At 48.2% G+C, this 21,759-nt stretch overlaps 1 protein-coding gene across 2 annotated transcripts in view; it reads left to right on the forward strand.

The window, feature by feature from the left end:
* The first annotated feature begins 16,285 nt into the window (after window positions 1–16,285).
* The window catches only part of DDHD1 (DDHD domain containing 1), a 67,505-nt gene continuing 62,031 nt past the window's right edge, over window positions 16,286–21,759 (forward strand). For both annotated transcript variants that reach the window (XM_037395559.1, XM_037395560.1), the window contains exon 1: window positions 16,286–17,129. In XM_037395559.1, the coding sequence (XP_037251456.1) occupies window positions 16,355–17,129 (775 nt within the window). In that variant the 5' untranslated portion in view covers window positions 16,286–16,354. The remainder of the gene's footprint in view (window positions 17,130–21,759) is intronic.

The following is a 21,759-nucleotide window of genomic DNA, read 5'->3' on the forward strand; positions in this document are numbered from 1 at the left end:
CCCTGAAAAACTGGGATCTGCAAAGACCAAAATTAATGGGACTTCCAGGCTGAAATAGTGCTGTAAATGTGTAAGGAGAGAAGAGGTCACTTAAATTGACTCCTAATGCCCCAGAGAGCTAGGCTGTGGTTACCTGTCTTTGGCATTAGGTCAAACCTCATTGTCCATCTCATGGGGGCTGCAGTAGGCGAGACAATGGAAAAATTCAAGTAATATAGGGCCCATCGTGTGAATCCACATTGACTCCGTGAGTAACCACCCAAAAATATCTGCCGTCAGCTGCAGGAGCAGGGTCCCTTCAGACGAGCGCCCAGAGCAGGCAATCCCGGGCTGAGCGCTGTATGAGCACAGCTGCACATGCCAGGGCCCCGGTGGGTGCTGGAGGAAGGATAGCTGGGGATCTGTGCCAAAGCTTATAAACACCTCTGTGCCAGAGGCTTAGTCACATCCCAAGCAAACCAGGTACACCAAACATTTTGAGGTGATCTCTGATCATTGCTTCTTGTAGGCCCAATCAGCCAGCTCACTGTTCGTGCAGGACTGGTGCAAGGTTCCTGTAATCTCCTTTGCATCTCACAGTGGCCAACCAGTTCCTTCTTAGCTCAACCTGCTTCCAGATCAAATGAAAGCATATTTCATGTACTTTGCTCAACTCAGAGATAAGAATGACCAGTAAGAAAGGATGTGAGCAAGGTTTATAGCAGTATTATGCTGCAGGAATGATTTAAAAATGCCCTATGACAACACCAGTGAATTTGGCTTCAGGAAAATACCTAAAGGGATGAGCTTCAAAACACAAAACATCAACAAAAAGATTTGGCAAGGCAGTGCTGCCCTTCAGTTCTTTTGCTCTGCCATTGGTCTTGGCCACGAGATCTCATCCTGTCCTGGTGATTCCTGGCCGCTACCACAACTCCAGCAATATCTGAGCTACCCTTCTGCAAAGCTGAGGTGCTGGTGAGCTGTGAGGACCTTCTGCTAAGATGTGGGTGCACATCTCACCAGCACGTGTTCGGCTTTGTGCATCTTGACTTTGGAGCTTAAAAAGTTGGCACTCAGGTGGAAGAGGGAAAAATCTGCCTCTTCCCATTCTGTGTCTGGATTTGGTGTGAAGGTTTAATCAAGTTCAGCCCTCTTGTACTTTCAAAGTCAATGCCAAGTCTAGGCATAAGCTGGCTAAGTAGTTGCTGAGTGCCTCTGCATGTTTGCCAGCAGAGTTGTGCAATGGATCTGATGTTTTTCAGCAACAATGGTGGGGATCCTCTTCCTTTCTCAGGGCAAAATAGGCTTTACTAACACATTAGCCAAGATTTTATTGTAAAACCATGGGAGAATGAGCCATGTGATTAGGGCTTTATGAATGAAATTCCAGTCTCTAAATATTCAGGCTGCAGACTCCCCACCCTGGTTTACAAGCTTTCCTACACCATGATCCTGATGTTGGCTCGTGCTGGCAAACGGCAAGACTAGGGCCACAGTCAGTTTACTACACCAGGTTCTGGTATGCAAACCCTGTCCCTTCCAAAGGGTTTTTACAGCAAGCTTGGTCTTGCCAGGTGCCACACACTCCCAGTTCCCATGAATTTCAGAGGAAGCACTTGGCAGCGTGCAGGACTTGGCTCATACCATATGAAGGAATGTCTCAGCATCTGTGGCACTTGGATTAGCAGGCTTCATGCTGCCAAGCAAAGCCGAAGCCGACTCCTCACATCTTTGATTAGATCAGCCTCAATCAGATTAACATTGCCAAATAAGAAAATTTCTATCTATGGTCATTTGACCTTTAAAAAATTCCATATGATACAATTTTTGCACTGAAAATAAGCTATAAGCTCTTTGCAGAGCAAGGATTCGGGCGCAGTTCCAATTCCTCAGGACTATGCATTTCTCATTATATGCTGCAGATGATGTCTTTAGGACATTGAGTGTCTTGGGGAGAAAACATCCCACAAAAAGAAAGGTTCTAATTGCTTATATATTTCTTTTCTTTCATTTAACCAGTCAGATTCTTGCAGAGAACAAAGGTACACCTGAAAAGCACAGATTTTGTGTGTGATACTCAGGTAAGTGCCAATTTGTTGTAATTAGACTTCTTAATAAAAATTTCTATATGGATTTCTAAAGGCACTCACTATATTATTTCCTGGTGGTGCTTCACAGAAGCTACATGTAAAAAAAATCAGCATTTTACCAATAGCAATGAAGGGCTGTCATCCCATAAGCAGGCCTCTCTGCCGGTGGGCAAATCTGGAAATGAAAATAAAGAGATGGGATGGGGAAAAAAGCAGCATCTGCTCATTGCAGGATATGTGTGAAAAGACTGCTTTTAATGATGCTTGTAAGGAGCCACAGGGGACAGAAAGTTTGAATCTCTGATCCCTCCATCACGTCCTCTTGGACAACGTTGGATGCACAGTTGTTGCAGATGGATTCCAACTGCTTGAGTTGGTCTTGCTGCAGAAAAACTAGCGAACTCCAGAAAAGAGAAAAAATAGACTCCTAAGACAGTTATTTAAACACTTGGCAGGTTTTTATCAATCCGTATTTATCTAACACAGAAATGCAGCCAGCTTAGCTGTACTTTCACACGTCTGAACTTGCCTTTTGCAGAGCATGGACAGTTTTGCCTTCCCTGAGCTGGCTGAAAAGTCTGTGCACTAATGTTGCATTCCTCTCTCCCCAGCATTAATGTTCTCCTCCTTCCAAGAGGCGAGAAGTGACCCAGAAGCAGGGCTGCAGGAGACATGAGCCCTTTCCCTCAGCCCTTTCTTGTAGTGTTGTGTTCATCATGGTGATTTTTCCCCGCTCCTTCTTTAAGAGGGGCCATAAAGACAGATGTGAGAGAGGCAACAGCTGTTACTTGTGCCAAGTTCTGCCAGAGAGCTTGGAGAGCAGCTAGATACCTTCTGATCTGGATTCACATCTAGACTCCGCAACAGCCCTGTGTGCCCTCCCACAAACCATGCAATCATTCAGTGCCTCACTTTACTCTCTGCCAACATGTTTAAACACTTCCTTTTTCTTGATTTTTCAGTTTCTCCTTAGAGCTCACACATTTTGGGGAGCAAACATGGTTGCACCTCTCTGGCACCACACCTCACACAGTGATGCTCTGTCACCTCCTGGACATTCTAGATACGTTCCAACTTGGCCAGGCATCTCTGGATTGCCAGCTATGTTGTTGCTAAAAGGGGAGAAAGCATAATCTGAAATAAATGACCATCATCATGGTCACACTATGATACAAAAGCCATTTCAGATTTAAAGAACAAGTAACCAAGAAGTGCTTCACCTACCAGGCTGAAATCAACCCAGAAGGAAGCTTAAATTCCCAACATTTGCTGCCTAGAGTCATCTTTCTATATACACCAAGGTAGTTGCTGATTGGTTGCTGTGTGGTTCAGGAAGGAGTAGATTGTATGGAGACGCCCATCACGATCTGTGTTGCTCTGTGGCATGAAGAGGTTTGTTTTCATGGTGGCTGTATTTGCTCTTTGCATTGCCCTGCCCTGCAGTCCCATGGCTTTAAGGACCAGCCTGGTGCCTGCCAGCTCCCAGGGGAGCCCTTCCTCCTCCTGGGCTCCCTCATCTCACCTCGCAGGAGTGGATGCAGTGAGAAGGCTGGGTGCTCGGTGTGGGGCAATCCTTCCACCACCAGTTTCATGCCTTCAGGGTGCTGGATGGGGGATGGCTGTAAAGGGCTTGCTCTGACTTCTGCAGCCAGATCAGGTGAAGAAGGGAGAAAAGACACCGTGTCATCTTCAGGGTGGAAAGGGCAGCTGCTAGAGGTGCCTCAGGTACCAACAGTTGATAAACAAACCAAGAGGGGCTGGTCCTGAAGCACAGAGAAGCTCCTGGAAAGATTCCTGCTGTTTTGACTGAATCAAACCCTTAAAGAAGCTCACTAATGAATTCACATCAGGTCAAGAAACCTTTCACTCAAGCACTATTGACTGATGTATAACAAGCACCAGCATCTGGACATGAAAACAAGGAGCTTCTCCAGACTGCCCGGAGTTAAGAGTTTTCAAGCTGACCTGACGGAGTGCTTCTTGTCAGAAGGAGCGAGCTTCTTGTCAGAAGAAGAGGGTACCACCAAAAACATGAGCAGCAGCCTATACCAGTGGGAGCTGAGCTGGAGGGGGAGGCGTTTTGTTCATGCTGAGCACAAACACACAGAGATGAGTATTGTTCACTGGCATGTCCATGAGCTGAAGCATCCACAAGCCACATAAAGAGAAAAAGCTGGATGCGAGAGAGAAAGGGAGGCAGTGCCAGCCCTAAGAGAAAGTCACAAGGCAGAGGGTTGTTTTTCCTAAGCATGGTATTGCTGTTAATTTAGATTGAATAACCAGGCTTTGGCAAACCACAAAAATGAGGAAAAACTACTTGGTGAAGGCCTTTTGCATCAGTGACCGCCATGAAGTGACTGATAAAGGAGGGGGGATAGCAGGTTTGCAGTACCTGTGTTTGCTTGTGTAGCTGTACCCAAAACCGTGGCCACGAGCCCACTGCTAGGACAACATGGCTCAGGGGGTTTTGCAGTCCTTGGCCTAAAAGCACATGGTGAAGATGCTCAGACTCTTACCAATGGTGTTTAATGATCAGAGCCACAAGGGGAAAAAAAGCAATTTAGTATTTTGACCCAGGTGAAGCGGTCATGTGAGACTTCGCAAAATCCTATAAAAATGAGATTGTCAGAGTTAGCCCATGTTGTAGGCATTTAGTCTGCCATGTAATCCATCAGGGAGGCTGATGTTCTTGCTTCTGTTCTTGATCCTACAAATGGCAAAAGAAGCCCAGATCCATGGCTTTCCCCAAACAGTACAAGCAATAGGTTCTTGCTTTCTTTTTTACAGAAAGATATGATGAATGCAAGGTAAAGTAGGGAGAAAAGATGAATAAAAATAGAAATCACTGCTTGACTTCAACTGTCATTTGTGATTTAACTGCTGGGGGAGCAGACACTTTCCCCATCTTATCAGCGGACCTGAAACCTGACACATTTCTGCTATCTTTGGATATATATATGGACATAGATATATATACATGGATATTGCTTTTCCAGCATCAGAAACAGTTACAACATTTACAACAGTTGCAAAATGTGGATTCTTGGCTGGCTCTGCTAGGCTTTAGGAAAGGAAAGAGGGAAAGCATATGCAATTGATGGAGAAGGAAAAAAATCTCACAAGAATAGTAGCAAGAGTGGAAATTGTGCCTCTCATTTTGAGCAATGTTCAGGTAATAGTAAGAGGCAGCAGAAAGGACAATCACTTTTGCTGAGCTGTTTTTACTGAGGTCTATCTCAGGTACAAGGCAATGAAATGTCCAGTACTGGCACCTTGATACTTGCTAGGGGTTCAAGACTTCATGGATGTGGAAGCCATGATGATAAAGCCTACTCACCTTCATCCAGATAACCCCCTCCCAGAAATGTTTGTCTCTCCATTTTCATAAGAACCTGAACAGAGTGATGGACAAACAGACCTTCTGTTCAAGAGTTTTATCTGCCCAGAGCAGTCTAATTGCAGCATATCCACTTTGGCTGACTGTTCTTTACCTTCCCAAGTCATGGTCTGCAATGCCGGCCACGCACTCAGGCTAGGAGGGATAAGAATACAGAATGTGACTCTGATTTTACTCCCCCTCCCCTCAGGAACTGCTGACTTAAAATCACTGTAAAAAGAGAATGAGGCACGGGACATTACTGACTGAATACGGATGTCCACATCATTAAACCTGTCATTACTCGTGCTGCCCCACAAGCCTATTACAGTGCTGATGCCAGCTTTGGATATGTGACTCTATTACCAGAACCTCCCTTACAAAATACAAATCCCATGTAATATCCAAGTGATAAAGTCCTGTAGGGAAAACAATCCCTCAGATCAGGGTGTGAGACCAGATGCGGTAAGAGTGACACAAAACATTTCCTCATCCCTCACCCACCTAAAATGCCATACTTGTACTGAGCCAATTTGAGAGGGCAGGCACCTGTTTTCCAGTGCAAGTACCTGTTTGGGGAACAGGGCAAGGATCATTGAAGACACCGCTATTTTTCAGATCCACCCACTACAGCGTGCTTTGCAAACAAGTTGTACATGACTGTAAGCTGACTCACATAGTTCACCTGGAGTGAGAGGGCTACACTGACCTGTGAGTGAAATAGCCAATAAGTATTTCCCTAGGAAGGCTTTGGAAAGCCAGAAGACTCTGGAAAGGGGTGGGATTCAACCTACTGAAGAAGGGAAGATATTCTGAAAGGTTTCAGTTACCGCATTTATGCCAGCCCAGGGACAGATCCACAGCTCAGAAGCAGGAAGAATCCAGGCCCCAGAGCAGCCACACACAGTCCCCATCCACGCTGCTCAGGCAAGAGGTGCTGGAAATACTCTGATATGTCACTATGCATTTTATAAATGGGAAATTCTGGGATGGTACATCTATGTAAAAGAAGGCAAATCGTTGGGAAGCAAAAGGTGTTTTTCACAGCTGGATGGTTGCCTACCTCTGCAAAGAAACAGGGAGGAAATTTCTTTGTGTGACCTTTTCAATAATCTGTGTCCTTGGAAGATTTCCACCACCGTCAGATTTCCTACCAGAGTCAGATTTTCTACCACAGGAAGATTTTCCACATCAGATGCTTGTTCTTTTTTTTTTTTTTTCCCTTTTTTTTCTTTTTTTCTGATCCCCCTGTAGTATATGAGTACAGACTGTCTCATTTCAGCCCATAAAACAGCAGCAATCTTGGATAATGCGAAGGCTAAATAAGTTTAACTGGAAAGAGCTCACTCTCTGAGGCCCCTCTCCTGACTTTCCTCGCCAGGCCCTTTACCACTTGCTGTAACAGTACTTCCACCACAAATAGAAAGGAGATCTCCTGCCTGCACCACTGGCCTGGGCTGTAGGAACAGTTGGCCTTCAGTCCCTCTCAGGCTTGCAAAACTACAGTTCAATTCATCTGCCAGACATGACATAAAAGAGGAGACCTTTTAATGGTGCATTAGAGAAGTGAATAAACCTGGCAACGGAGGCAGAACAAAGTAGCTAGAGTATTCAGCAAAGAGCAAAACCACAGTGTCCTGAGGCTCATAGGAATTGAAGGCTTTTGATGAAACCACTTCCACATAATGAATAAAGTGTGGTATATTTATAGCTGGAATCTGGTCCTAGCTGTCACCTGACCGACAGACAGCTCCAGCCAGATGACAGCACGGTGTCTTTGATGGTATGCTACCATAGCAGCTTTCCACAACCCTCCCACACATTTTCACACATGGTACACAGGCAGCAAAGATCCCATTTTACCTACAAAAACACAAGTCATAAGGATGTTCCGTCATCAGATGATCCAAGGTCACTCACCTACTATCAGGTGTCACCTTACCAAGACATAGTATTTGCATCCCTACAGATACGTGCAGGCTTAAAGGTCTTCTCAGTCAGACCCTGTTTTAGCAAGGTATTACTATATTTAGTCTTAAAGTCAGACAGTACCTGACTTTACATGAGTATTTCTGCTACTGCTTTCACACTTGAAGTCAAATATGTCCCTTAGTACTTCCATCAAGGATGCAATGACAAGCATTGCTACTATGATTTCCTAGGACAGCATGTACTGCAGGGACTAGGTAATATATTTTGTGTCTCTTACAATCCATCATGCATAACAGTTATCTCCAGTTTGAGCCAGAAATACATCCAGTGGATTGTGATCAATTGGCGATAATAAACACTTGGGAGGGAGAAGGATGAACCACAGAGAGCGAGTGAATTTTGAACCCTGATGAAATCAATGGCAACACTCCCATCAGTCCCAGTAAAGCCAGGATTTCACACACGATCACACTCACAGTGACCTCAAAGTCACTTTTATTGCCAATTGTTCCCAAGGTCCTGCAACTCCAGCAGTGCTTTTGGGTGTTACTATGAGACGAAACATTTGTGCGTAAGCCTCCAGGTCTTGTGACTCTGGTACAGAGGGCTTTGATATTTCCTCGTTCCCCATCTGACCCTGCTCTCAAGATCCTTAGCTGTGAACTCTAGCACAGCCCCACACCCCTACAAACCCTCCTTACCCTGGCCCTGTGTACACCAACCCTCTCCCAAAACAAGAGCGAGTTTTTGGTTTGTTCCCCTATGATCCCTATGTGCAGGAGTTTCTGGCAACTTGTAAACCACCTCTTGTTCTTGGCTTTTCCAGCACTCACCAGACAGGGGGGTTTGTGCAGGATAAAGGAGTTTGTTTTCTTTTCCCTGTGGCACCTCCAGCTTGTTCCGTGTGTGTCATACCCTCACAGCCAGCCAACTGCAAGGTGCATGTGAGAGACAGTGGCCTCCTACTCTTTGCTTCAGTGTCCACAGGAAGGAACCTGCTTCCCATTTTCCCCAAGATCTGCGACGGTTTCCTCTGGAGGGTCTTTGTGCTTTGTCTCTTGTCTTAGACCAACCATGGCACAGTAAGAATACAGACCCCTTGTTTTCAGTCTTGATCTGGTCAAGTCCACAATCAACACACTGGAATGTTACACAACACCCCTCTCCCTGCCCCTCTTCCCCCCTAAAAATTATCTGTGTCCACTTTATCGTTCTTGGATCTACAAAACTCATTTGCCTCCTGTGTGCCTACACTTTCAGCACCTCATCAGGAAAGGGGAGGGAAGCATGGGAAGAAATATGTTTACTCTCAGATTATATTTCAATGGGTTCAGCTAAATGAAAGCCCTGGGAAAGTGGAGTTTCAGGCACTTTCTGCATCCTGTTACAACTGGTTGAAAACACCAGGAGAAATAAATTTTCTACATTATTTTCATTCATCTGCTCACCAACTCTAGCAAAGGAAAAAAATAATCAATGATAACAACCCCTCTAATACTGGGAACTGCCCCAATTCCAGAGCCAAGAGCCATGTGACAAAACTCTCTTGGAAACGAGATGGCATCATTTACAGGACAGTATGTACACAGAGCAGCTGTTGACATCCCTGGAGATGGGCTATACCAACGCTCTAAAAAGTACCTGGGTTTGAAGGACTATCTCTGGCAGAGGAGATGCATCTGGATTGCAACCACATCTATGGGAGAGGCCTTTTATCCACCTCCATGAGCACAGAGGACATTATTTTAGTAATTGAGCCTACCTTGTCACTAACTTTTTTTAACACTCCTCAGAAGAATGCTGAAGGGGTCTTGACTAGAAGACTGAGTGTGGCCCCTCCATTTGATACTTCTATATCTTTCACATCTTTGCCCCCTCCTTTACCAGGGGGACAAGTGCAGGGCCAGGATATTTTTTTTTAGAGAACAATCAAGCAATAATTCATATCCAACATCTCCACGACAATATTAGTTTGCATGATAATAGACTCACCATCAGAAACTCTTTCCTTAGTCCCATCAACCCCACTTTGTCTTGTTGAACAAGTTAACCCGTTCTCATTCAGCCTGGCAAGAATGGCAAAATCTGTACCCCTGGAGATCCAGAGATAAAAGGAGCCAGGAGGAGATGTGGTGGCTGAGCCCACACCAGCAGCATGGCGCCAGTTCAGCCTTTTCTCTGCAAGTGCTGCCAGCACCTGGCCTGTACAGGGCTTTCCACAAATCTCACCAACACACAGATGAAAAACTTAACACTAGGACTTTGCCAGATCAAAGCCTGAAAGGGTAAATGTTTCTGTAAGGGAATCATTACTTTGCTTTCTTCCTTCGTTTGCTTGGGAGGGAATTTAAAAAAAAAAAAGTAGAAACCACCTGTACAATTTAACAATGCTGCATTGGGAGACACAGTATCTGATATCACAGAAATGACCCTCTCCTCGCTCCCCAGTTCTTGCCTTTAAGACTAGAGAAGTATTCTTCTGCTGCTTGCAGCAGGGGTAAAGGAATATGGAGCTGTGGATCTGGAAGTACACTTCAAATGTGGCACTTAGGGACAGGGTTTAGTGGTGGGCTTGGCGGTACTGGCTTAACAGTTGGACTTGATGATCTTAGAATTCTTTCCCAACCGCAATGACTATGATTCTAAAGGCACTTTTGACCTTGGCATAAGAACTGTACCAAGATATCTTGTGTTCAAGGAAAAGGAAAACATAGACAAGCCTCCCATGTCAGTTGGGTAAAACACTCACAAGGCGGATTTTTAACCCAGTTGACCAACATGCCTTCTGAAAGAGCCAGAGAGTTAGTGTTCCCTGTGCAGAAAATATGATTTTGTAAGCTAAGATTTTTTTGGAACCCTGCTTAATTTCATGAACAATGTTTTAGCAGAGTCCAATTACTAAAACTCTCAGTGTATCCAAATGTATTTGGATAGCTGTGAAACTGAAAAAGCAGAAGTGTTTGATAAATATTTCCTGCCTGTATTTGGGACAAGGTTGAATGCCATTTCTACATTATATGATGATGATGAAACGCTTCCTATTCAAGCACCTTAAAAAAAAACGTCCAGCAGCACAACTAACATTTTAAAAGGAGCAGGTCTAGAGGACTTGCATGTCGGCATTTTAAGAGCTGGTTCTTCAGATGACTGTTCTCACAGAAGGTGGGGACACAAGAGTTTAGAAGCAGCTTAGGAGACCATTTCTAAAAAGAAAAAGAGTGTTGTGTCAATATTTGAGAAGTGAGAAGACTAAAGTAAACCCACGTAATTTCAGGCTGGCTAGTCCAACATTGCTCCTGACCTAGGTATAATGAAGTGGTTTGTACCAATTAATAAGGTGGAAAGCGGGGATGTAACGAAACAGCCGTCAGCAGTTTTCATGTGAAGCAGCTCCTGTCAAAGAACAAATTTCATCTTCAATAAAATCTTGGGTATGGTTGATAGAAATAACTGCGTTGATTCGGTGCTGCACAGTATCCAGATCTGAGAACAAAAACACAAAAAATCAATATGAGTGCATAATAAGTGGTTTAAAAATAGCTAATGGAAAGATCTAAAATGGCTTTGTTATAAAGGATTCATCAATGAATAAAGACTGTTTCTAATGGACTCTTGCAAGCCCTTACACTTGTGCTACTCATTGTATTTTATTCAGGATCTGCAAGAAAATAGATGATGATTGCATAATTTGTGAACTGTGAGACAGTTTCAAAACTGACTAGAGTATTAAAATTGCACTAATGGCAGTAGCTTGTCTTGTAAACAAAGACTGATGGGATGAGGATAATTAGGAGAACCTGGTAAAGTGAGCTTAGTTAAAGGAAGGCTTAGGACAGGCGAGTGAAAAGTCCTGCCCTTCGGAACAAATATCCAGCACAGTGCAGGGTCACATAGACATAACCTTTAAATGCAGAGGTGCCTTTTGGTTAGCCCATACCCTGGAAAGCAGCAACATGTAACACAGAAAATTGTACTTCAGGGACATCTGGAGTGAGCTAACTCCTGCACAATGCTGTGACCACTGGAGCCAACAGCAACCTTGGACAAATGAACAGGATAAACAGGAGTCATTGCTGGGTTTCTGTTGCAGTGCTATCAAAACCAGCTGGCTACAAGAAGGCTTTTAACATCCCATACCACGTTAACTTCAATAACTAACTAACTCCCCCTGTTTCTTCTGGCTCTCTCCCTATACCTCTTAGAGCTATTTAACTACTCAGCAGAAACCAGCCACAGCTGCACATCATCCACCTCAGCCAACCCACCGCCCCTGAAGCAAGCCCACAGCTGTATATTATCAATGTTAATTAACCTGCCTTCATTCCTCTATAATTCCTCTACAGGTTTCATTTTCAGTGAAGTTGCTGCAGGAATTCAAAGTCGGTTTCTTGTGTGCATTTTTTGGTTTTTTAAGTAATGCTAAAAATTGGAGGATATTCAGAGATTATTTGCAGTGCATTATACTTTCCATTACACACACTCCCTATCCTCATGGTACCTCTTTTTCTCTTGGGCAAAGGAAGGCCCTTATGAGCTCTTCATGGTACCTCCCTACCTCTTTTCCAGGAAATTCCCAACTGTACCAAGTCTGCAGAAGGGAGACATGTATACATATATGGCTATGAAAGTTCTCTGTGTAGATCTCATGATAGAAGGTTCACAGTATTCACTGTTTCTAGTCTCCATGGACACTCATAATGCTATATAAAGGGCATTGCAAAATAAAGGTAACTTTGCTTTAAAACTTCCACATAGACACTTATATTGTTCCACATTTATTCCACTGTAACAAAACTTTCCTCCTTTTATGGTAAATGAAGTTTATACATTTGGTCTTACTTTTCATTTCATGTAATTCTATGGTAATGGAACTTGAGTCCTGTGTCATGCCAGAAACTTTCAAACTACTCCACACGTGTGAGCTCACAGCTGCTAACAGTAAAAGAAGGGAAAATACTCCTTTTTTGAGCTCAAATAAGAGGTCTGGGCTCTCAACGTCATTCATACCAGCCCACCTCAGCAAAGACCTTCCTCACAAAATCAAAGTGAAAGCCATTGGGACTCTGTCGGGAGGGAATCCAGGTTCTAGAGCTCCCTTTAATAAACTGGTTTTCAGGCCATGTGTCTCCATAGGTCTCCAGGACAGCTGTAATGAAGAACAGTCACATTGCAACTCTCCGTGCTGTGGATCAGCTTGATGATGAACCACTAGCACCCAGTCTTTCTGCCTGTTGTCTACAGAGAGACTGTGCACAAGAATGTAGCCTCTGCCTATGGAGAACAGACATATACACCTAGAAGTGTACATCAAGAAATAAATCAAATCATCTGAAAGAATGTATAAAAAAGGTAAAGAAAATTTAAAGTGCCGCTTGTTCATTTGGACAATCTTTCCTTGATCTCAGACAAGGAGCAAAAGGAGAGAGAATTTGAGTAGGGTGACATGAAGAAGAGTGAAACACTTGTTGAATGAGAAAAGATGGTGAAATCCCCCTGGCTTCGATGGAAATGAGAATGAAAATGGAGAATTTTACAATCTGTATCTTCAAAGCAATCTACAAGGTAAATAAGTGTGGAGAAAAATCTGGGACAGGCTTCATGGGGAGATTACCTTGTGGAGTTCATTAGAAATGCAAAAGATACGTTAAACAAACAGATCATGTTCCTGTAGCTAGAGTGATGTGGTCAAACACCTCAGGACACCCTCCTCCCCTGACTTCTTGACTGTACCTTGTTTATTTCCTTTTCCCCCCTTCTGTTTCTCCATTTGAAAAGGTAGAACAAGCACACACAAAGCTCCTGCAGTGGGGGACTAACAAAGTTCTGGGAGCTTTTAGGATGGAAAAGTGTTGCTGATGCATTCAAGGATCCCTGTGCTGTCTTTCAGCATGATTTTAATGATTTAGGGAAACAACACCCCAGCAGTGAACATTTTAAAAGCTTCACCCACCCTTCCAGCCTGAACTTAATCTGTCCTCTCTCTGTGTTTTAACATGAATGGAATTCCCTAGCTGAAGGTGGACGTAGGAGGTAGGGCACAAACCTATTTCTGGACATACAATGCCATGCAGTACACAGAAGTCCTCTTGTTGCTGGAGGCTGTAGGATGGAGACAAGCAGAACTGCGTAGGAGATGGGGGAATCAGGGAAAACATGCACTGTACCCTGTGTTTATTTCCCCCCCCAACGGCTGAGAGCAGGGCTGTGTGAGGGGTTTTGCTGTGAATCAAGGAAAATGACACATACAGACATTTAGGGGTGGGGGCACACAAATGTTTATGACACTCACCTTCCTGTATTCCAGCTGTATGCACGCACACACACACATATGCTAGCTGCCTCTATTAGTCTGGTAAAATCCAGCCATCCACCACAGGCCAGCACAGGCAGTTGGGTGTATTGGGTAGGTCACATTCAGAGGTGACATCCAGGCGTCACACCTCCTCTGTTCTTACCTTAGGAAAAAGTGTGCAAGTGTGTGTGTATAAAGGTTGGGTTGGGGGTACAGCCCATCCCACATCACACAGCCACATCCCACCATGCGGCTGCAGGGTGTATATGGCCAGAGGCTGCAGTCCAGCACCCTGGCCTGCCGGCTGTGATGTGTGTATGAATCGGGCAGAAAGGATGTTGTACACACAGATGTGGCAAATGCACAGGTATCAGCTCTCTCACCCTTCCAGGTGTAACTGAGATAGGAGTATCACTCACCCTCTCACCGCCTCCTTCCTCCTGGGCATGTTGCGAAAAGGTGGGGGGGTGTCTCATAAACAGGTGATCCCATGCCAGTAAGCCGGGGCGTGTTTCTGGGAGTCTCTCTTTCCCACACACACAACAGCCCTAAACCCATGAGAAAGGATGGTGGGGTGAAACTGGCACTGCTGAGGTGATCCATCACTGCCCCTCACTCAGCTGAAGGGTGTGTGTTGGGAAGAGCTGTCTCACACAGGTGTAAACCCCAGGCACCCTCCCTCATCCTTCTTCCTGCTACAGGCTGCCAAGCGTTTTATCGCACAGCTATGCATGTCAGCACGCCCTCCTGTTGATTACATGTGTAGTGGGGATGGAGGCGGCTGTTTGTCGTTCACACACACAAACACAGGTGAACTCCAGCCCCTCTGAATTTGGAGGGCACAGCTAGCCTTTGGAGGAGTGGGGTCTCTCTTGCACAAGGGTGATTTCTGGTTGTTGACATCATTAGTTTGCAGAGTGTGTATCTGGGGTATGCTTGTCTCACACGCCCCCCCTACACAACTGAGAAATCCCTGGCTGAAGGGAAAAGGGATGTCACACCAACAAGCAGAGGTCAAACCTGACTGCTTCTCCCCACCAAGCTGTCAGGGTGCTGAGCTGGGGGAGGACATCTCACGCACAGTGTCACCCTGTGCAAGATTGTCTACCATTAGGCTGCAGGGTTTCCTTGGTGTGGAGGGTAGGGTTGGACACACACAGGAGGGATTCCTGTTGCACTCTGGTTGTTGCAGGGTGTGACAACCCCCAGTGCATATGAAGGTGAACAGGCTGCTCCCTGTTAGGTGTTGGAGGTGTGATGAAGGGTCCTCTTCCCCCCACCGCCCGAACCCCAGTACTTCCTTGCACGCTGCAGGGTGTTGGCTGGGGTTGTCTCTTTTGCGTATGTGTGTACCCCACTCAACCTTTTAAGTTACCAGGTGTGTGTTGCACCCGACACCCACATTCACAGGCCAAACCTCAGTTTCCCCCCAGCAGGCTGCAGGGAGCAGCACACGTGCACACAAACCAACACCAACACTCCCACTAAGGCAGCCGGATGAGCACTGGGGGTGTCAGGTGCCCTCCACGAGTCAGCAGGATGAGCACTGGGGGGTGTCTCACACACAGACACTAGTCCCCTGCAGGGCTGCAGGACGTGTGTTCTGTCACATGCACATACACAAGGGTGCAAGATGTGCTTTAAAAGCATCTGTCACCCACATGGGACATCAGTGAGCATCCTGAGGTGTTGGCCACCCGCACAGAGGGTTGTTTTAAGAGTGCCTGCCACAACCACACCAAGCCATGGATTGTTTTCTGGGGGTGCCCATCACTCACACACCAGGCTGCAGGGTGTCTTGTCTGCCTGTGAGGCTGCAGGTTGTGCTTTAGGGTGTCTCACACATGCTGGGCCTCCAGCTGTGCTTCAGGGTGGCAGTCTGCATGTCAGGGTGCCTCAGGCTGCGCTGGCAGGCATCCATGAGGCAGCAGGCTGGGGCTTAGGGGGTGTCACCAATGCAGGTTGTAGTTTGAGGTGTCTGTCCCAAGTGGAGCTCAGGCTGTGTTTGAGGGTGTCTTGCACAAGATGGGGCTGTAGACTGTGTTTGCGGGTGTCTCACACTCAGAACTGTGGCTGTTGGCAGTGTTCGCGGGCGCCTCACGCACAGAACCGGGGCCGTTCACAGTGCTAAGGGTGTCTCACACACAAACAGGGCCACAGGTGGTGTCTGAGGGTGTCTCACACTGCACAGGAGGGTGTTGGCTGTGTCTGAGCATGCCTCACGCTGAACTGGGGCTGTTCACAATGTTGAGGGTGTCTCCCACACTGACAGGGCCACAGGTGGTGTCTGAGGGTGCCTCACACGGCACAGGAGGCTGCAGGCCGTGTCTGAGGGTGCCTCACACACGGATGGGGCTGCAGGCAGCGTCCGAGGGTGCCTCTGACACGGACAGGCCTTTCGGCACTGTGAGGCGCCTCACCCGCAGAACTGGGGCCGCGGGCGCTGGCCGAGGCCGCCTCACGCCGCCCCGCGCCTCACGCCCCGCCGCGCCCCGCGGCCGCCCCCTGCGCTTCCCCGCGCGGGCCCGCAGGCTGCGTGCTGCCGCCCCGCCCCCGGCCGCGTCGCGGCGCGCGTGACGATGTGGCGCCGCCCCCGCCCAGACGGAGCCGGCGGCGGTTAGGGGCGGCGGGAGGCGCGACGGTTGCGCTGAGGCGGTACCGCGGGCCGGGCGCCTCAGCGGCATGGATTACCCGGAGCCCCGCTCGCCGCCGGGCACCTGGGACCTGCCCGGCGAAGCCAGCGGTTACGAGCGGGCGACCCGCGGCGAGGAGGAAGCGACGGAGACGGCGAGCCGTGGCGTGCAGCACCCCCGCACCGGCCCGCCCCGCCGCCCCCCGAAGCGCTCCTCCTCCTCTGAAGGGGAGCGGGAGGCGGCGGCCGCCCTGCGGCGGGAGCCCAGCCTGAGCGACGAGGCCGGCGACGACGGTGATTTCCACTCGGCCGAGTCCGGCACCTCGCTGCGCTACTCCGCGGGCGCGGGCGGCGAATTCCACTCAGCCAAGTCCGGCACCTCGCTGCGCTACTCCACGGGCGCGGGCAGCGATTTCCCCTCGGCCGAGTCCTGCGCCTCGCCGCGCTACTTCACGGACACGGACGGCGAAGGCAGCGAGGGCGAGGGAGCGGGGCTGGCGAGCAGCGAGAGCGGCGGCAGCGGCTTCTCCCTGGCGGCCGCCGCGCTGCCCGAGACGAGGCGGCCGGGCGGTGGCCGGCCCCGCTATGAGGGGGTGCGGGAGCTGGGCGCCGAGGAGGTGCGGTGGTTCTACCAGGAGGACCGGAAAACCTGGAAGCCCTTCATCGGCTACGACTCGCTGCGGATCGAGCTGGCCTACCGCGCCCTCAGAGCCGGCGGCCCGGCCGAGCGGCGGGACAGCGAGGCCGTGGAGCCGGTGTGCGTGCGGAGCGGGCTCTACGAGGTGGACGTGGCCAATGCGGAGAGCTATCCCGTCTACTGGAACCGTGAGTGCTGCCGGCCCTGACGGGGAGTCGGCCGGTGCCCCTGCCCCGGGAGGGGGGGGGGTGGCTGAGGGTGGCCGGTGCACCTGCCCCGGGGAGTGGGGTGGTGGCGGAGGGTGGCCGGTGCCCTTGCCCCCGGGGGGTGGTGGCGGGGGATGGCCGGTGCCCCTGCCCCGGGGGTGGGGGTGGCGGGGGGTGGCCGGTGCCGGCCGGTGCCCCCCCTGCCCCGGGAGGGAGGGGGGGGGTTGGTCGGGGGTGGCCGGTGCACCTGCTCCGGGGGGTTGGCCGGGGACTCCCGGTGTCTTCGCACTGAGACCGGGGGAGGGGGCCACCGGGGGGGGGGGAGGCTGGGATGGCTCCCGCTCTCCTGGCAAGGGACTCTGGGTATCCCCTGCGTGCAGAGACCCTGCGCCGGGTTTCCCTCTCCGTGGGGACACTGGGCAGCCCATCCTAACGCCCCCCGGTGCACCATGGTGGGTGAACGGGGGTCTGAACGCTCCCTGTCATGCAAACCTGGCCGAGGGGACTGACCTCTTGCTGCCCGTGTACGCCTCGGGGTAAGGGGTACAGGGCAAAATGCTCTCCAGGGAGAGGGGAGCCTGGGTGCACATCTCCAACACACACCTGAGCCAGGAGGGACTGGGAATCTCCCTTCCAAGTGGTGTGAAATGCAGCACTGGGCATCCCCTCCTCCCTCCTGTGCACAATCATAAAGGAAGCAGCCTGAGCCTGGCTGTCCTTCGGCATGCATGTGAGGGAGGGGGCACTGGACCACCCCCACACCCCCCCAGAGGATGAGAGGCACAGGGTACCCCTCACCCCCCATGCAGGTTCATGGCAAAGGGTGCACTGGGCACCTCTTTAGTGGCTTCCAGCTGCAAAGGGAACTGGACATCTTTCCGTCCCTCACTGCCCTGTGTGCATGCACCTGCAAGACATGGGGATCTGGGCATTCACCCCTGGTGTCCAGAGACACGGGAATAGTTGGTCTGGGTGTCTTCTCATTTCTTGATATGTGCAGGAGAAAGTGGGAGGGTATGGGACTAAGAACCTTCTTGGTTATGCTTCCCTTTTCCAAAACAAAGTGTGAGTGAGGGTGGCTGTTTGCTTTCAGCACTTTTGCCCTTCCTCAATATATACCTGTCCTTCAGAAGGAGCAGGGTAGAAACAGCAATTATTTGTCCTCTGCCTCCCTGCGACACTCACTTCTGATCCCTCTTCTTTAGTAAGGAACGATGGAAGAGAGAGCAGATGCCAGGTTTCCCTTCTGCTACCCTTGTCCTCTCCCCTTGGAAAATGATACTGTAGTTCATCTTCCCTTTCCCATCACCTGTCCACTGGGAAGGGGCCTGAAATAGGACTTCTCCCCCTTTCTTGTCGAGGGGATGCAACAGGCATCTCAGATACGTGCACGGGCTTTCTTAGGCTTCCAAAAGAAGGGAATTTGTTTTACCCCCTCAACTTCAAAACAAGGTGGTGATGTACCCCATCTGCCACCCTTCCCCTTCCATTCATGTGTCCTTTGCTGGAGGAGAGAAGACCTTGGGGTAATGAAAGAAGAGCATGACACCTCAGCTCTTCTGCCCCTTCATTTGCAGGGCATGTCTCCCAGGGTCTTGCTGGACAAGAGAGCATCTGCTCTTGTAGAGCAGACAAGCTGTGCCACTGCTTACCCTCTGGCCCTGAGGACTTATTTCCCTTGTCCTTGAAGGAATGCAGTTGGAAAGTGTTATGAGCAGAGTGAGAGATGCAGAGTAGTCAGGGAGTAGACACACAGACTTGGGAGAGGGGCAGGCAGGTAGGTTTCTCTTGTCTCCTCTGCATATTTGTGAGACTCAGGTGGGAGTCACAGAGGAACAGCAGAACTGACTCAGATAGGAAAACTAGGGCTTTTTGTTGTTTTCCCTCTTCTTTATAACAGTCTTTCCAGAAGGGAGATCCATAAACGACAATACCACATGGTACAATTCACTTGCAGTGTGCCAATTTGTCTTTCAGATCCCTGCCCCAGCAGACAGACAGTGAGCTCGAGGGACAAGACTTCTCTGTCCACATGTGTTTTCAATTAGGGGAGGCTGGGCACAGCTCCTTGAGCCAAAAGCAGAGGTGGTTCTCCCTGTCACCACCCTGAAGCCCCTGTGGCTGGTACTCAGTAACATGTGGTTACTGGAAAGAGATGATGCAGGTCATCCAAGGGATGAGGAAACTGCTGCCATCCCTCTTGTAACTGTGCCCCAGGGAGAGAGAGGAACAAGTGAGCGGAGCTGTCAGGTGAGGCAGGATTGCTCCTGATAATGGAAGCAAGAGGCTGTACTCGTCAGCAGCTTAAAGGTTTAATTTCTTGACCCTGTGCCTTGTCCGTTTTGGAAGCTGACTCAGTCTCATTAAGCCTGAGGAGCAGATGTTTCAAACGGCAACCTATGCTGTGCAGAGATGATTTCTGATGCTTGGAAGGAGAGATTCCCAGAGGTTAGCACCAGAAGCAGTGCTAGGCAGGGGAGAAATAAACTCACTGAGAAGACTTAGTGACGGGGATGTTTTCTAGTCCTCAGAAAGCTGATTAAGGAGAATGCTCAAGTCTTTTCTTATTAGCAAGTCCACTCCTTTGCAAGACTGAAGATAAACTTTTGGTGTTTCAAAGGCTTGTCAGTGTCTTCTGGTTTAATTCCTCTTTCACTTGTACATTTCCTTGCCTCTGTTCTCTGTGGACATGGGCCTTCTTGCCTTTCTCCCAGCTGCTCCCAGCTGCTGTGACCAGACCTGAGGAAACAGCAAGGTCAGATCCTAAGGATTCAGTCACATCTGTGCTTTTGAAGGCCTTGGTGTAGCTGTTATTACCAAGTTATTCCCACTTGATAGTGTGCATGTAGTTTTGGATCCAAAGGGTAGCTACTACCTTGGTCTGCTGTAGTGTGGGAGGGAGCCGGTGGCAGCAAACCAGATCTCGCACTAGCAGAGGAAGTAAGTAAGGGAGGAGAATCTTGCTCTCTGATCACACAAGCATGAAGTGTAATGGAGTACAACTGACTTAAAATATGCTGAAATGCATGTTAAAGAGTACAGAAACTGCTATCCAGTTTTGCTGATTCACATTTTCAGTTCAGAGTGAAGGTCAAAAGCTTTTATGTTTGGTGTTACTGCTTTTTTTGTTGTTCTTTTTCATGTATGTGCTGTACTTCCCAGAAGGCTGCTGTCTATCACAGCTCCAATCCTGAATGGGCTGACAGTTCTTCAGCTATTGTGGCATCTTAATGACAGGGAAATGTTGATTGTAGCTTGGCATGTGCGGAAATATTTTTTCGCTTAGCATCTTTAGACATCTTAAGCACATCACAAGGTTCATTTGTAACTTCAGGAATATCAGACTAAGTTACAATTTAAGCAGAGTAATTACTGAGAATTTTATCCTTACCTTGTGACCTCTGGGATTTATTTAATGAATATTGTAAAACTAGCAAAGATGGCGCAAGAGGACTAAAATTATTAGCATAGGCTCCTGGATAAGTGAGTAACTTGGAGTTGGGCTACTTCTTGGCTTCAGTGGACGTAATGAGGGATATTTTATACAAGGTTCCTCTGTTTGAATCTTCTTAAGTTATCCAGACCTTTTCTGCCCTCCTGGTTGAAGAGGGCTGCTTCACAATCATTTTTCTATAGGATTACACAGTTTAGTTTTCAAAGTCCTGGATGAGTCTGTTAAATCTGCAGCCTGTGGGCTGCTGGGTGGTTCTATTGTGTTCCTTGGCTTGTGAGTTTGTCCTGGGCAGCTGTTGCCCTGTCTGGTATTTGCTTTCCCCTTGCTTTTAGATGGTTACATTGTCAATTTCCCTGTGTTTTCTTACAAATCAATCCACTTTCACTCTCCAGGTAGTCATCTTCATCCCAGCATGTTCTCCAGTTTGAATTTTGACTGTGTGTTGGGGATGCCTATCATCTTGGCTGGCATCTGTCTTGCAGCAGTGGTTCTTAAAATTGAAGTAGGACTTCTGTAAAATCTGGTTGTATGTGGAGAGAAGCAAGAAAAAAAATATGTGTTTCTACAGCCATTTGGGGAGTCTGTGGAGCATTGACTTTTAGGGAAGGATGAAATACTCCGCTCTCAGACACGGATTTGGTAAGGGTTGGGGTTTTGTTTGTTTTTCAACATGTATGGGTTTTGTACCTAATAGTTGCAGAAGTCTATTAAGTAGAATACCTCTTGTAGTATTTAAAAAAAAATTGTTTGCTATTACCACCCCTGAGCAAAGATATAAGATCTGCTGTAGCAGATACTTTACTGATCTTAGTCTGAAAAATACCTGTGAATAGAGAGTGGATCACTGGGTCTTAATTTTAAAATTTGTACGCTCAGGCTGGAATTGGGCAGCTATTGAAAACTGTTTCAGCTGCCTTTAAACTTGGACTGGAAGAGACATCCAAGACTGTCTGTTTTCTTTTGTAAGCTCCCTGTGAGCTGCTTTGTAAACAGGAAGAAGAGGCAGTCACTACCAGCCTGTGAAAAGCCACTGCAGGTTGAGCTTTTGTGAAATGAGACATGAACATCAGGGCATTGTCATTTGCCCTCTGAACTTAGTCAGGAAGATTACTGAGAATTCCTGGACTATAATTGATACTTGGCACCAAATGATTACAA

This window comes from Falco rusticolus, chromosome 7 (genome assembly GCF_015220075.1).
Source record: "Falco rusticolus isolate bFalRus1 chromosome 7, bFalRus1.pri, whole genome shotgun sequence".
Lineage (NCBI taxonomy): Eukaryota > Metazoa > Chordata > Aves > Falconiformes > Falconidae > Falco > Falco rusticolus.